This window comes from Bombina bombina, chromosome 7 (assembly GCF_027579735.1).
Source record: "Bombina bombina isolate aBomBom1 chromosome 7, aBomBom1.pri, whole genome shotgun sequence".
NCBI lineage: Eukaryota > Metazoa > Chordata > Amphibia > Anura > Bombinatoridae > Bombina > Bombina bombina.
In genome coordinates, this window is record NC_069505.1 from 628,481,334 (window position 1) to 628,498,121 (window position 16,788).

The window sequence follows — 16,788 nt, forward strand, 5'->3', positions numbered from 1 at the left end:
TCATAGGTCAGATGACTTGAGTGTGACTTATTAGGTAAGGCATTATGTACAGCAGAGCTTGTGTTTGTCTAAAAATAGGGCAGGTCATAGGTCAGATGACTTGAGTGTGACTTATTAGGTAAGGCATTATGTACAGCAGAGCTTGGGTTTGTCTAACAATAGGACAGGTCAGTGCTCAGATGACTTGAGTGTGACTCATTAAGTAAAGCATTATGTACAGCAGAGCTTGGGTTTGTCTAACAATAGGGAAGTTCATAGGTCAGATGACTTGAGTGTGACTTATTTGGTAAGGCATTATGTACAGCAGAGCTTGGGTTTGTCTAACAATAAGGAAGTTCATAGGTCAGATGACTTGAGTGTGACTTATTAGGTAAGGCATTATGTACAGCAGAGCTTGGGTTTGTCTAACAATAGGGCAGGTTAGTGTTGAGATGACTTGAGTGTGACTTTTTAGGTAAGGTATTATGTACAACAGAGATTGGGTTTGTATAGCCATAGGGAAGGTCAGTGCTCAGATGACTTGAGTGTGACTTATTAGGTCAGGCATAATGTATAGCAGAGCTTGGGTTTGTCTAACAATAGGACAGGTCAGTGCTCAGATGACTTGAGTGTGACTTATTAGGTAAGGCATTATGTACAGCAGAGCTTGGATTTGTCTAACATTAGGGCAGGTCATAGGTCAGATGACTTGAGTGTGACTTATTAGGTAAGGCATTATGTACAGCAGAGCTTGGGTTTGTCTAACATTAGGGCAGGTCATAGGTCAGATGACTTGAGTGTGACTTATTAGGTAAGGCATTATGTACAGCAAAGCTTGAGTTTGTCTAACATTAGGGCAGGTCATAGGTCAGATGACTTGAGTGTGACTTATTAGGTAAGGCATTATGTACAGCAAAGCTTGGGTTTGTCTAACAAAAGGGTAGGTCAGTGCTCAGATGATTGCGTGTGACTTATTAGGTAAGGCATTATGTACAGCAGAGCTTGGGTTTGTCTTACAATAGGGCAGGTCATAGGTCAGATGACTTGAGCGTGACTTATTAGGTAAGGTAAGTTCTCAAGCTTATGATCAGACAGCTTTAGGTTTAAACATAAGGAAGTAAATGGGTCATAGGGCAGGTCAGTGCTCAGATAACTTGAGTGTGACTTATTAGGTAAGGCATTATATACAGCAGAGCTTCGGTTTGTCTAACATTAGGGCAGGTCATAGGCAGTGCTCCCTCTAAGGACAGATTTTTTTTTAGCAGCCCTGCAGTAAAACCGTTAACAAAGGAACCACACCTTGCAGTCTGTAATGTCTAGTGTTTTCTAATTGCTCTAAATAACTGTTTCACTGCTGGTCAACTCACAAAACTGGCCTTAGATGGAACATTGGTCATAGGTCAGATTACTTGATCGTGACTTATTAGGTAAGGCATTATGTACAGCAAAGCTTGGGTTTGTCTAACAATAGGGCAGGCCAGTGCTCAGATGACTTGAGTGTGACTTATTAGGTAAGGGATTATGTACAGCAGAGCTTAGGTTTGTCTAACATTAGGGCAGGTCATAGGTCAGATGACTTGAGTGTGACTTATTAGGTAAGGCATTATGTACAGCAGAGCTTGGGTTTGTCTAACAATAGGACAGGTCAGTGCTCAGATGACTTGAGTGTGACTTATTAGGTAAGGCATTATGTACAGCAAAGCTTGGATTTGTCTAACAATAGGGCAGGTCATAGGTCAGATGACTTGAATGTGACTTAGTAGGTAAGGGATTTGGTACAGCCGAGCTTGTGTTTGTCTAACAATAGGGCAAGTCATAGGTCAGATGACTTGAGTGTGACTTATTAGGTAAGGCATTATGTACAGCAGAGCTTGTGTTTGTCTAAAAATAGGGCAGTTCATAGGTCAGATGACTTGAGTGTGACTCATTAAGTAAAGCATTATGTACAGCAGAGCTTGGGTTTGTCTAACAATAGGGAAGTTCATAGGTCCGATGACTTGAGTGTGACTTATTAGGTAAGGCATTATGTACAGCAGAGCTTGTGTTTGTCTAACAATAGGGAAGTTCATAGGTCAGATGACTTGAGTGTGACTTATAAGGCAAGGCATTATGTACAGCAGAGCTTGGGTTTGTCTAACAATAGGGCAGGTTAGTGTTGAGATGACTTGAGTGTGACTTTTTAGGTAAGGTATTATGTACAGCAGAGATTGGGTTTGTATAGCCATAGGGAAGGTCAGTGCTCAGATTACTTGAGTGTGACTTATTAGGTCAGGCATAATGTACAGCAGAGCTTGGGTTTGTCTAACAATAGGACAGGTCAGTGCTCAGATGACTTGAGTGTGACTTATTAGGTAAGGCATTATGTACAGCAGAGCTTGGATTTGTCTAACATTAGGGCAGGTCATAGGTCAGATGACTTGAGTGTGACTTATTAGGTAAGGCATTATGTACAGCAGAGCTTGGGTTTGTCTAACATTAGGGCAGGTCATAGGTCAGATGACTTGAGTGTGACTTATTAGGTAAGGCATTATGTACAGCAGAGCTTGGGTTTGTCTAAAATTAGGGCAGGTCATAGGTCAGATGACTTGAGTGTGACTTATTAGGTAAGGCATTATGTACAGCAAAGCTTGGGTTTGTCTAACAAAAGGGTAGGTCAGTGCTCTGATGATTGCATGTGACTTATTAGGTAAGGCATTATGTACAGCAGAGCTTGGGTTTGTCTTACAATAGGGCAGGTCATAGGTCAGATGACTTGAGTGTGACTTATTAGGTAAGGTAAGTTCTCAAGCTTATGATCAGACAGCTTTAGGTTTAAACATAAGGAAGTAAATGGGTCATAGGGCAGGTCAGTGCTCAGATAACTTGAGTGTGACTTATTAGGTAAGGCATTATGTACAGCAGAGCTTGGGTTTGTCTAACATTAGGGCAGGTCATAGGCAGTGCTCCCTCTAAGGACAGATTTTTTTTAGCAGCCCTGCAGTAAAACAGTTAACAAAGGAACCACACCTTGCAGTCTGTAATGTCTAGTGTTTTCTAATTGCTCTAAATAACTGTTTCACTGCTGGTCAACTCACAAAACTGGCCTTAGATGGAACATTGGTCATAGGTCAGATTACTTGATCATGACTTATTAGGTAAGGCATTATGTACAGCAAAGCTTGGGTTTGTCTAACAAAAGGGTAGGTCAGTGCTCAGATGACTTGCGTGTGACTTATTAGGTAAGGCATTATGTACAGCAGAGCTTGGGTTTGTCTAACAATATGGCAGGCCAGTGCTCAGATGACTTGAGTGTGACTTATTAGGTAAGGCATTATATACAGCAGAGCTTGGGTTTGTCTAACAATAGGACAGGTCAGTGCTCAGATGACTTGAGTGTGACTTATTAGGTAAGGCATTATGTACAGCAGAGCTTGGATTTGTCTAAAAATAGGGCAGGTCATAGGTCAGATGACTTGAATGTGACTTAGTAGGTAAGGGATTTGGTACAGCAGAGCTTGTGTTTGTCTAACAATAGGACAGGTCATAGGTCAGATGACTTGAGAGTGACTTATTAGGTAAGGCATTATGTACAGCAGAGCTTGTGTTTGTCTAACAATAGGGCAAGTCATAGGTCAGATGACTTGAGTGTGACTTATTAGGTAAGGCATTATGTACAGCAGAGCTTGTGTTTGTCTAACAATAGGGCAAGTCATAGGTCAGATGACTTGAGTGTGACTTATTAGGTAAGGCATTATGTACAGCAGAGCTTGTGTTTGTCTAAAAATAGGGCAGGTCATAGGTCAGATGACTTGAGTGTGACTCATTAAGTAAAGCATTATGTACAGCAGAGCTTGGGTTTGTCTAACAATAGGGAAGTTCATAGGTCAGATGACTTGAGTGTGACTTATTAGGTAAGGCATTATGTACAGCAGAGCTTGGGTTTGTCTAACAATAGGGAAGTTCATAGGTCAGATGACTTGAGTGTGACTTATTAGGTAAGGCATTATGTACAGCAGAGCTTGGGTTTGTCTAACAATAGGGCAGGTTAGTGTTGAGATGACTTGAGTGTAACTTTTTAGGTAAGGTATTATGTACAGCAGAGATTGGGTTTGTATAGCCATAGGGAAGGTCAGTGCTCAGATGACTTGAGTATGACTTATTAGGTAAGGCATAATGTACAGCAGAGCTTGGATTTGTCTAACATTAGGGCAGGTCATAGGTCAGATGACTTGAGTATGACTTATTAGGTAAGGCATTATATACAGCAGAGCTTGGGTTTGTCTAACATTAGGGCAGGTCATAGGTCAGATGACTTGAGTGTGACTTATTAGGTAAGGCATTATGTACAGCAGAGCTTGGGTTTGTCTAACATTAGGGCAGGTCATAGGTCAGATGACTTGAGTGTGACTTATTAGGTAAGGCATTATGTACAGCAAAGCTTGGGTTTGTCTAACAAAAGGGTAGGTCAGTGCTCAGATGATTGCGTGTGACTTATTAGGTAAGGCATTATGTACAGCAGAGCTTGGGTTTGTCTTACAATAGGGCAGGTCATAGGTCAGATGACTTGAGTGTGACTTATTAGGTAAGGTAAGTTCTCAAGCTTATGATCAGACAGTTTTAGGTTTAAACATGTGACTTATAAGGTAAGGCATTATGTACAGCAGAGCTTGGGTTTGTCTAACAATAGGGCAGGTTAGTGTTGAGATGACTTGCGTGTGACTTTTTAGGTAAGGTATTATGTACAGCAGAGATTGGGTTTGTATAGCCATAGGGAAGGTCAGTGCTCAGATGACTTGAGTGTGACTTATTAGGTAATTCTTATGTACAGCAGAGCTTTGGTTTGTCTAACAATAGGGAAGGTCATAGGTCAGATGACTTGAGTGTGACTTATTAGGTAACGTATTATCTACAGCAGAGCTTAGGATTGTCTAACCACAAGGCAAGTCATAGGTCAGATGACTTGAGTGCGACTTATTAGGTAACGTATTATGTACAGCAGAGCTTGGGTTTGTCTAACAATAGGGCAGGGCAGTGCTCAGATGACTTGAGTGTGACTTATTAGGTAAGGCATTATGTATAGCAGAGCTTGGGTTTGTCTAATAAGAGGGCAGGTCATAGGTCAGATGAATTGAGTGTGACTTATTAGGTAAGGCATTATGTACAGCAGAGCTTGGGATTCTCTAACAATAGGGCAGGTCATAGGTCAGATGATTGAGTGTGACTTATTAGGTAAGGCATTATGTACAGCAGAGCTTGTGTTTGTCTAACAATAGGACAGGTCATAGGTCAGATGACTTGAGTGTGACTAATTAGGTAAGGCATTATGTACAGCAGAGCTTGGGTTTGTCTAACAATAGGACAGGTCATAGGTCAGATGACTTGAGTGTGACTTATTAGGTAAGGCATTATGTACAGCAGAGCTTGTGTTTGTCTAACAATAGGACAGGTCATAGGTCAGATGACTTGAGTGTGACTAATTAGGTAAGGCATTATGTACAGCAGAGCTTGGGTTTGTCTAACAATAGGACAGGTCATAGGTCAGATGACTTGAGTGTGACTTATTAGGTAAGGCATTATGTACAGCAGAGCTTGTGTTTGTCTAACAATAGGACAGGTCATAGGTCAGATGACTTGAGTGTGACTAATTAGGTAAGGCATTATGTACAGCAGAGCTTGGGTTTGTCTAAAAATAGGGCAGGTCAGTGTTCAGGTGACTTGAATGCGACTTATTAGGTAAGGCATTATGTACAGCAGAGCTTGGGTTTGTCTAACAATAGGACAGGTCAGTGCTCAGATGACTTGCGTGTGACTTATTAGGTAAGGCATTATGTACAGCAGAGCTTGGGTTTGTCTACCAAAAGGGTAGATCAGTGCTCAGATGACGAGTTTGACTTATTAGTAGGCTGACCATATTGCCGCTTTAAGAAGGAACACATATGAAAAATACATATGTGAGGGCTCTTATACACAACCATTTCTTTAAACAGCCCTGACATATGTATTTTTCATATGTGTCCCTTTTTAAAGCGGCAATATGGTCAGCCTACTTAGGTAAGCTATTATTTGCAGCAGAGCTTGTGTTTGTCTAACAATAGGGCAGGTCAGTGCTCAGATGACTTGAGTGTGACTTATTAGGTAAGGGATTATGTACAGCAGAGTGTGGGTTTGTCTAACAATAGGGCTGGGCAGTGTTCAGATGACTTGAGTGTGACTTATTAGGTAAGGCATTATGTACAGCAGAGTGTGGGTTTGTCTAACAATAGGGCTGGTCAGTGTTCAGATGACTTGAGTGTGACTTATTAGGTAAGGCATAATGTACAGCAGAGCTTGGGTTTGTCTAACAATAGGGCAGGTATTAGGTCAGATGACTTGAGTGTGACTTATTAGGTAAGGCATTATGTATAGCAGAGCTTGGGTTTTTAAACAATAGGGCAGGTCATAGGTCAGATGACTTGAGTGTGACTTATTAGGTAAGGCATTATGTACAGCAGAGCTTGTGTTTGTCTAACAATAGGGCAGGTCATAGGTCAGATGACTTGAGTGTGACTTATTAGGTAAGGCATTATGTACAGCAGAGCTTGTGTTTGTCTAAAAATAGGGCAGGTCATAGGTCAGATGACTTGAGTGTGACTCATTAAGTAAAGTATTATGTACAGCAGAGCTTGGGTTTGTCTAACAATAGGGAAGTTCATAGGTCAGATGAATTGAGTGTGACTTATTAGGTAAGGCATTATGTACAGCAGAGCTTGGGTTTGTCTAACAATACTCACAAAACTGGCCTTAGATGGAACATTGGTCATAGGTCAGATTACTTGATCATGACTTATTAGGTAAGGCATTATGTACAGCAGAGCTTGGGTTTGTCTAACAATAGGGCAGGTCAGTGCTCAGATGACTTGAGTGTGACTTATTAGGTAAGGCATTATGTACAGCAGAGCTTGGGTTTGTCTAACAATAGGGCAGGTCATAGGTCAGATGACTTGAGTGTGACTTATTAGGTAAGGCATTATGTACAGCAGAGCTTGGGTTTGTCTAACAATAGGACAGGCCAGTGCTCAGATAACTTGCGTGTGACTTATTAGGTAAGGCATTATGTACAGCAGAGCTTGGGTTTGTCTAACAATAGGACAGGTCAGTGCTCAGATGACTTGAGTGTGACTTATTAGGTAAGGCATTATGTACAGCAGAGCTTGGGTTTGTCTAACATTAGGGCAGGTCATAGGTCAGATGACTTGAGTGTGACTTATTAGGTAAGGGATTATGTACAGCAGAGCTTAGGTTTGTCTAACAATAGGGCAGGTCATAGGTCAGATGACTTGAGTGTGACTTATTAGGTAAGGCATTATGTACAGCAGAGCTTGGGTTTGTCTAACAACAGGGCAGGTCAGTGTTCAGATGAATTGAGTGTGATTTATTAGTTAAGGCATTATGTACAGCAGAGCTTGGGTTTGTCTAACAATAGGGAAGATCATAGGTCAGATGACGTGAGTGTGACTTATTAGGTAAGGTATTATGTACAGCAGAGCTTGGGTTTGTCTAACAATAGGACAGGTCAGTGCTCAGATGACTTGAGTGTGATTTATTAGTTAAGGCATTATGTACAGCAGAGCTTGGGTTTGTCTAACAATAGGGCAGGTCATAGGTCAGATGACTTGAGTGTGATTTATTAGTTAAGGCATTATGTACAGCAGAGCTTGGGTTTGTCTAACAATAGGGCAGGTCATAGGTCAGATGACTTGAGTGTGACTTATTAGGTAAGGCATTATGTACAGCAGAGCTTGGGTTTGTCTAACAATAGGGCAGGTCATAGGTCAGATGACTTGAGTGTGACTTATTAGGTAAGGCATTATGTACAGCAGAGCTTGGGTTTGTCTAACAAAAGGGCAGGTCAGTGCTCAGATGACGTGAGTGTGATTTATTAGGTAAGGCAGTATGTACAGCAGAGCTTGGGTTTGTCTAACAATAGGGCAGGTCAGTGCTCAGATGACTTGAGTGTGACTTATTAGGTAAGGGATTATGTACAGCAGAGCTTAGGTTTGTCTAACAAAAGGGCAGGTCATAGGTCAGATGACTTGAGTTTGACTCATTAAGTAAAGCATTATGTACAGCAGAGCTTGGGTTTGTCTAACAATAGGGCAGGTCAGTGCTCAGATGACGTGAGTGTGACTTATTAGGTAAGGCAGTATGTACAGCAGAGCTTGGGTTTGTCTACCAATAGGGGAAGGGAAGACATCAGAGAAATACATTGAGAATGATTACATGAGTATATCTAGTATTAGAGTTGTTTTAGGGGTTTTACTTATTGATGGTTATTTTTTATGACTGAATAATGATGGGTGGGATTATGCAGAGGCTGGTAGGGAAGATGGTGTTTGTGTTAATCATATGAAACTGTACTGTAGGAAAATGAGAATAACAGCTTTTATAATCAGGGCACATTGTGCTGTAGAGAGATAAAAGTTAGGGCTTTTCAGAAAGAGATCTAGGAGATGGTTGTTTGCAAATTTTTAGTTCAGTGGCCACTGCATATTAGGGAGCTCACACAGGGCTTTTTAGAAGTGTGCATGGGTGAGGGATAGGGGTGTACTTGAGGTCGATAGAGGGAAAAGTGGTTTTGACTCTTACCAAATTCAGGCACATCTATTGCATATTGAGCTTGTGCAGTAAGGACACGCCCATCACACTTGTGGGAGGAGCTACTAGGAACTAATCCGCTATGACATAACCAAGAGAAGCTAGCACACAGATATCTGATTCCCATGATCCTGTGTCCATCTACTGAAATAATTTAGTAGGAATTCTAGATAGTGGCTACTTTTCCCTTTATACATGCTGTTAGTGTGATAAATGAAAAATATATATAAGTTGAGTTCTCTTCAGAACAACAAATTGATATATTTTCTGTGCTGTATTACCTTTTACCCCAATGATAATGTATTCAGTACTGTCGTGCTAGAGTGGAGCTTTGCAAAAAAATGTTGATCATCATAATAGTAATGATAATAATTTCAGCTAAATAGATATATTAACTTACCTGGAGACAACAATTTATGCAGTTGTCTCAATGGAAGTAAAGTTGTTTCTTCTAACAATTCCTTGTGAGAAGTATGGGAACAATAAGTGTCAGAGAAAATCCGAGGATCAAACTCTTCCATTAGATAATGCTTCAGAGAGCTGGGATTTGAGCTTGACTCCATCCTTGCGATCAGAGGGTAAAGATGACTCACTCTCAGCTGCACCTGAGTTTTATACTATAGATGTTTGTTGTATCACACTAGATAAATATCATAAGAGGAATATAGTAAATATTGTGATATGTGACGTTTTCATCATATGACAAATATAAAGTCTATTTTTGAAGGATACAGAACTTGTGATTAGCAGTGTGCTTCAAAATTCATTAGCAAATTCTATATTCTAACACTTAGGCATCTGACTTTCCTAGAACCTACTAGAAATGATAAGAGCTGTCTCTTGAAAAACTGTACTTTACTATGTATAGTGGACTGTAGTCTTAAACCGGAGTGGGTACAGATCCCATGGCACTCACCAAGCTCATAACTCTAGGTGCTCACCAGGCACTCATAGAATTCTGGCTTTACTTCCAGTGCACCAAGAGGTTAACCATAGATGACCCTAGGTGCAAAGACCAACAGGATAAGTGAGATCAAAATTTAAAACACAACATACAGAGGGTTAGATTACAAGTGGTTGTGATAATGCAATATATAGGACCAGCATTAACTTGCGCCTGTATTACAAGTTTAAAGTAAACACATTCGCTTGTGCACAATCTAAATTTGTGCACGTCAGCTTAGCTTGAGTGAAAACCTAGCGTAAAGAGTAAGGGGTTGATATAACAAAGGCCAAATGACCCTTATTCCCCTTGTTTCCATGTGAGCCTTCAGGTTCGCCGAAAACAGCAGTTATGAAGCAGCGGTCTAAAGACCGCTGCTCCATAACTTGTCCACTGCCTTTGAGGCTGCGGTCTTCAATCCACCTGATTCTATACGATCGCTCTGATTGACACCCCCTGCTAGCGGCTGATTGGCCGCCAATTTGCAGGGGGCGGCATTTCACAAGCAGTTCTGATGAACTGCTTGTGCAATGATAAATGCTGATAGCATATGCTGTCGACATTCAGCGATGTCTGTCGGACATGAAACGCTACAGCGTATCATGTCAGACAGACATTGGTAAATCTACCCCTTAGAGTTAAAAAAGGTGTGCACCAAACACATCATAAATACATTTTAATTAAAAAAAAGTGTTACACTCATATATACACTATCTGATCAATATTATTCATATAAATATTAGTAAAAAATGATTATAAAGATTAAAAAGTATATGGTATATGACAAGGTTTGTGACTGGAAAAAGCTAGAATGTGGGTGGGTGTATATATACGGGATATATATATATATATATATATATATATATATATATATATACTGTATGTCTATATATGTGTACGGTCCTCTAAGGTATAAACAACACAGTCTTTGTCCATTTTATTTTGCCAAACAAGTGCAGATTACAGCAATGTGTGTTTGCAACACTATAATGCACTGAATCCTGCAAATAAGCCCTTATTCAATCCAGGTAAACTAAACAAACAAAGCATACAGGTTTTTACTGACCTGACTTTTAGCAGATTTCTAAGCAAATGTGCTTCTCTGCAAGATAATAATTCTTATGCTCTTTCTCTCTCTCGCTCTCTCTCTCTCTCTCTTTCTTTCTCTCTCACTCTCTCACTCACTCACTAACTCTCTCTCTCTCTTTCTGTCTCTCTCTCTGTCTCTCTTTCCCTCAATTTCTCTCTCACTCTCTCTCTCAGTCTCTTTCTTTCTCTCTCTCTCTGTCTCTCTCTCACACTCTATCTCTCATACTCTCTCACTCACTCTCTCTTTCTCTCTCTTTCTGTCTCTCTTCCTATCTTTCTGTCTCTCTCTCTTTCTTTCTCTCTCTCTCCCTTTCTCTCTCTCTCTTTCCTTGTTCCTGATTCCGGCTCGTCTGACTACTTGCTTTGGCTCCTGACACGGCTCGTCTGACTATTTGCTTTGGACTCTCTCTCTCACTCTCTCTCTCTCTCTTTCTATCTCTCTCTCTCACTCTCACTCAATCTCTCTTTCACTCTCTCACTCACTCTCACTCACTCTCACTCACTCTCACACTCATTCTCACTCTCACTTTCACTCTCACACTCTCTCTCAATCTCACACTCTCTCTCACACTCTCTCTCTCACTCGCTCCATCACTTGCTCTTGCACTCTCTCTCTCTCACTCTCACTCACTCACTTACTCTCACTCTCACACTCTCTCTCACTCTCACTCTCACACTCTCTCACTCTCACTCTGTCTCTCTCTCTCTCTCTCTCACTCTCACTCACTCTCTCACACTCACTCTCATACTCACTCGCTCCATCACTTGCTCTCTCTCTCTCTCTCTCACTCTCTCTCACACTCACTCTCACAACCTCTTTCACACTCTATCTCTCTCTCTCATTCGCTCCATCACTTGCTCTCTCACTCACTCACTCACTCACTCACTCACTCTCACTCACACTCACTCTCACATTCACTCTCATACTCACTCCATCACTTGCTCTCTCTCTCTCTCACTCTCTCTCACTCTCTCTCACACTCTCACACTCACTCTCACAATCTCTTTCACACTCTATCTCTCTCTCTCATTTGCTCCATCACTTGCTCTCACACTCTCTCTCTCACTCTCTCTCTCACTCGCTCCATCACTTGCTTTCGCACTCTCTCTCTCACTCTCACTCACTTACTCTCACTCTCACTCTCACGCTCTCTCTCACTCTTACTCTCACACTCTCTCTCACTATCACACACTCTCTCACTCTCTCTCTCACACGCTCCATCACTTGCACTCTCACTCTCTCTCTCTCTCTCTCTCTCTCTCTCTCTCTCTCTCACTTTTACTCTCTCACTCACTCACTCTCATTCACTCTCACACTCACTCCATCACTTGCTCTCGCACTCTCTTTCTCTCACTCACTCACTTACCCTCACTCTCACACTCACTCTCACTTTCACACTCTCTCTCTCACACTCTCTCTCACACTCTCTCTCACTCTCTCTCTCACTCGCTCCATCACTTGCTCTCTCACTCTCTCACTCACTCTCACACTCACACTCACTCTAACTCTTACACTCACTCTCACTCTCACGCTCACACTATCTCTCACACTCTCTCACTCACTCCATCATTTACTCTCACTCTCTCACTCACTCTCACTCACTCTCACACTTACTCTAACTCTCTCACTCACTCTCACTCACTCTCACTCTCACACTCACTCTCACTCTCACACTCTCTCTCTCTCTCACTCTCACTCTCACACTCTCTCTCACATTCTCTCACTCACACTCACACTCACTCTCATTCTCACACTCACACTATCTCTCACACTCTCTCACTCACTCCATCATTTGCTCTCTCACTCTCTCTCTCACTCTCACTCTCTCACTCACTCTCACTCACTCTCACACTTACTCTAACTCTCTCACTCACTCTCACTCACTCTCACTCTCACACTCACTCTCACTCTCACACTCTCTCTCTCTCTCACTCTCACTCTCACACTCTCTCTCACATTCTCACACTCACACTCACTCTCATTCTCACACTCACTCTCACTCTCACACTCACTCTCACTCTCACACTCTCTCTCACACTCTCTCACTCGCTCCATCATTTGCTCTCTCACTCTCACGCTCTCACTCTCTCTCTCACTCTCTCACTCTCTCACTCACTCTTCACCTAGCAGCTAGAGAATTAATTAAACTCCTTGATAATGTACAGATGATGAAAATACCTTCCTGATTCCTCACCTTCAGATATATGTGAACTGTGCAGTAGAGCACTGGCCCAAACATACAGCAGCTTCTGTCCAGCCACATTTTACCTAATATATATCCCTGGGGTTTAAAAACAAATTAAATTCTCAACAGTCAATGAGAAATATATATATATATATATATATATATATATATATATATATATATACATACATGCCTATACATATGTATGGTCCTCTAAGGCAGGGTTCTTCAAACCATGGGTCGGGACCCATTACTGGGTCACAAAACCATGTGTACTGGGTCGCGACTTGTGTGTGTGTTGTAGTAGTGTGTGTAATGTATTGTATGAGATTGTGTGTGTGGGGTGAGTGTTGTATGAGTGTGTGTGTTGTATTGTATGAGATTGTGTGTGTGCTCTGTGTGTGTTGTGTATGAGAGTGTGTGGGGTGTGTGTTGTATGAGTGTGAGTGTGTGGTATGTGTGTTGTATGAGAGTGTGTGTGTGGTATGCATGTAATATGAAAGTGTGTCTTATATGAAAGTGTGTGTGTTGTATTAGAGTGTGTGTAGTATGTGCGTTACATGAAAATGTGTGTTGTATGAGAGTGTGTTTGTGTGTGTTGTATGATTGAGTGTTTGGTGTGTGTGTTGTATGAAAGTGTATGTGCTATATATTTATTAGAGGAGTTCCTGAAACCATTTCAGCGGTGGTCCTGGGTGGCTATCTGCAAGATTTGTTTTGTACAATGAAAGGTACACCTGGCTCACCTGAAGTTCCTATAGAGAGGGCACATAGGGCCAAACCTCCTCCAAAATCTCCTTACATGTGATTTTGATCTTAATATGGAAGCAATGTGTAGACTAATTTAGTCCTGAATCTATAAGATTTTTCATTTGGAGCATAAATGTTGCAGATAGTTTATATCCCAACTCCTATGTTAATTTGAGCTATCACATATATAGATATAGATAAATAGTATTGATCACTTTTACCACATGACGTTTATCCACCAAGATTGCCACGCCCCTTTTTGCTCTAGAATAAGAGGAGAAGACTACTGTCCCCACCCAGTCCCTATGTAATTTTACATGTTCCTGATCGGACAAATGTGTCTCTTGTAAGAAAGCTACATCTGTATTTAACCTTCTTAAATGGTTTAGTATTATGTGCTTTTGATAGTTGAATGAGAACCTCCCACATTCCACGACATGAATTTAAATGGCATGAACTATTCTTGAAAGACATAATTTAGGTACTGCATACCATAATACATTAATAATAAATATGGAAGGGGAAGAGGAGAGGGAGGAAGCAGCGAACAAACAAGGGGCGAGGAGCAGAGAAGGAGAAAAGAAAAGAAAAAAAAACCCTCCTCGTGCATCTTAACCTATATTTATAATTTCCAAACATCCGGCTCACTTATGGTGTTGCTTTAAAAAAAAATATTGGGTATACTATCCCCAAGTGACAATATATGTTGAAATACCAAACTAAATTAAAAAAAAAAAAAAAAACACACAGACATTCTACAACAACCCTTCCAAATCCCATCAGAGGGCCCGTGAAACATGGGTCCATTTAACAATATTGTGGAGTTAACTTTTCTTAGAAAAAAGATAGAAAAAAAAAAGGAGCACCCCCCTTCCCCACAAAGAGTTTTGAGACTCTTTGCTTTAACCAGCCATAAATTAAAATAGACGAGAAACATATTAAAAAACACTCCCTTAAATAACCAATACATTTTATCAAATCCTGAGGTTATATACTCAAAAGAAGAAAAAAAAATTCACCTAGGATGTAATAAAGCTTTTAATGAAAAGGGTTTTACTAGCTCCTCTTCTAAATGTTTTCATGTGTAATATTCCATGTCTAATAACCATTCAGCAGCTATTTTAACAAGACAAGATGTTATATTTTTCCAAATCTGGGAGCGCAAAACCTCCACATTGTTTGGGGTGTGATAATATTTTTAATGAAATTCTTTTCCTTTTTGTTCCCCAGAAAAACTTAGTCATATCTTTATTGAAAGCTTTTATGTCTGACTTATTTTTTTGTAGTGGAAAATTCTGTAATTTATACTACATTTTTGGAAATAAGATCATTTTAATTAAACCAATCTTGCCCGATAGAGCCATAGGCAAATGTTTCCAGGCATTGATCTGGTCACGTATCTTTTGAAATATTGGCTTAAAATTCTGATCATACCAGAGTTTTGGATTCTTATTAAGACTAATCCCTAGGTATATAATTTGGTCCACAATTTTATGTTTAAATATTTTTATTAAGTTTTTTCCAACATGAATATAACAACAAGTGAACTGTTACATATGGCAAGTACATAAAAACCCCAGTAAGTGGGGGGTAGCTTGTATCACATGTTCATATGAATGCCTCTCAATATAACATAGAAAAAGGGAAAGACAAAAAATAAAAAAATAAAATAAAAAGAAGGAATGGGAAGGTAAGGGAGTTGCCCTGAGGTTTCAAAAAAGGTTAAAATTAAATAATATATGGGCAGGATTGGACACATATCTTTAAAAATAAAGAGATATAGACAAAAAAAAAATAATAAAGAAAATAAAAATAGACTTCAAAAGTAGTAGGGGGGGGAGAACAGGTTTTGTACTCACATCAAAGTAATATGCAACACTATCATGTATCTCATTTTGCAAAAGAAAGAAGCATTTAGAAATTATTCTGTAGAAGCTACTTAGTTCCTCTCGAGCCAACACACCGCTGCTATTGTATATATGTTTTCTATCGATCCAACACCCAAATCAGGCCTCCAGACTATATAGTGGTTAAGTGGTAGTGGAGTTATTCAGGACCCAATAGAACCACACCTTCTCAAATGACTCTCTGGTATTCATGATACATGAGGCAGATTCGTACATGCTAAACATGTTATTTATTTTATTCCTCACCTCCATCCATGTTGGTACCCCCCGTTTTCCAGTGGTATGCTATTGCTATTCTTGTGGTCGTGCATAAAATTCTAATAAAGGCATTAATTTCTTTATTATATTTTTTAAAACCTGTGTGTAATAAAGCTTGAGAAATATCAAGCTCTATCTCTTCCCCTAGGATCGAGCTAAGTAAAGTGGAAAGGGAATGCCATATCTGTTTTACTCCATCACAGTCCCACCACATATGTCTAAAGGTGCCTATATTCCCACATCCCCTGTAGCATAGATTGGATGCCGCCTGTGACATGTGAGAGGTAACATTTGGTGTTAGATACCAGCGAAATGCAATCTTGAGGGCATTTTCACGTAAATCTGCACTGATCAACCCTCTTCCCATGGAGCTAAATATATTCTCCCATGTAGGTCTATCATAAGTAACATTAATGTCACCTTCCCACCTGCGCATCAGAGTTGTTTTAGGGACATTGTGGTCTTTCTGTATAGCAATATATAGTATAGAGATTGTATGTTTAGGTCTAGAGGTTTGTGAGTATATACTTTCCAGTGTTGTGGGGGAAGAGGCCCTAGCACTGCCCATGTATTTACGAATGGAGGTGGACAACTAGATATTGAAACCACCTTATCTTCATTGGGGTCAGTTTATCTTGAATCTGAGTGTAGGTCATCAGTGTGTTATTAAGTAAGGCGTCCACCACCCTATAGAGCCCTTTATTGGCCCATTTATCTATAGAGGTATGAAGCTCTTGAGGCATAATTTTCCTGAGTGGAATCATCACTGATCAAAGAGGTAGTATGTTGTGGTGGTCTGCTATCCATTTTTTAACTTGTTTGGTGGATGCATAAATTGGTGATCTAAATATATGTGTATTGTTTGTTTGGTCATTCCATAACACGTTGTCTGCATGTGGTAGTCCCTCTATCCCTGCTTCTATTTAGGGCCAGATAATGTCCTCTAGTCTCCTCCCCATTAGAGTTGTTTGTGAAATTCTGGCTGCCTTGTAGTAGTCAATTAGGTTTGGGACACCCACCCCCCCTAAAGTTTTATGTTGTGTCAAAACCACTGAAGGGATCC

At 40.4% G+C, this 16,788-nt stretch overlaps 1 protein-coding gene across 1 annotated transcript in view; it reads right to left on the reverse strand.

The window, feature by feature from the left end:
* Window positions 1-9,155, reverse strand: part of LOC128636762 (indolethylamine N-methyltransferase-like) — a 110,967-nt gene extending 101,812 nt beyond the window's left edge. Inside the window, exon 1 of the mRNA XM_053689743.1 lies at window positions 8,993-9,155. Coding sequence (XP_053545718.1) covers window positions 8,993-9,155 — 163 coding nt within the window. The remainder of the gene's footprint in view (window positions 1-8,992) is intronic.
* Between the last annotated feature and the right edge of the window lie 7,633 nt (window positions 9,156-16,788).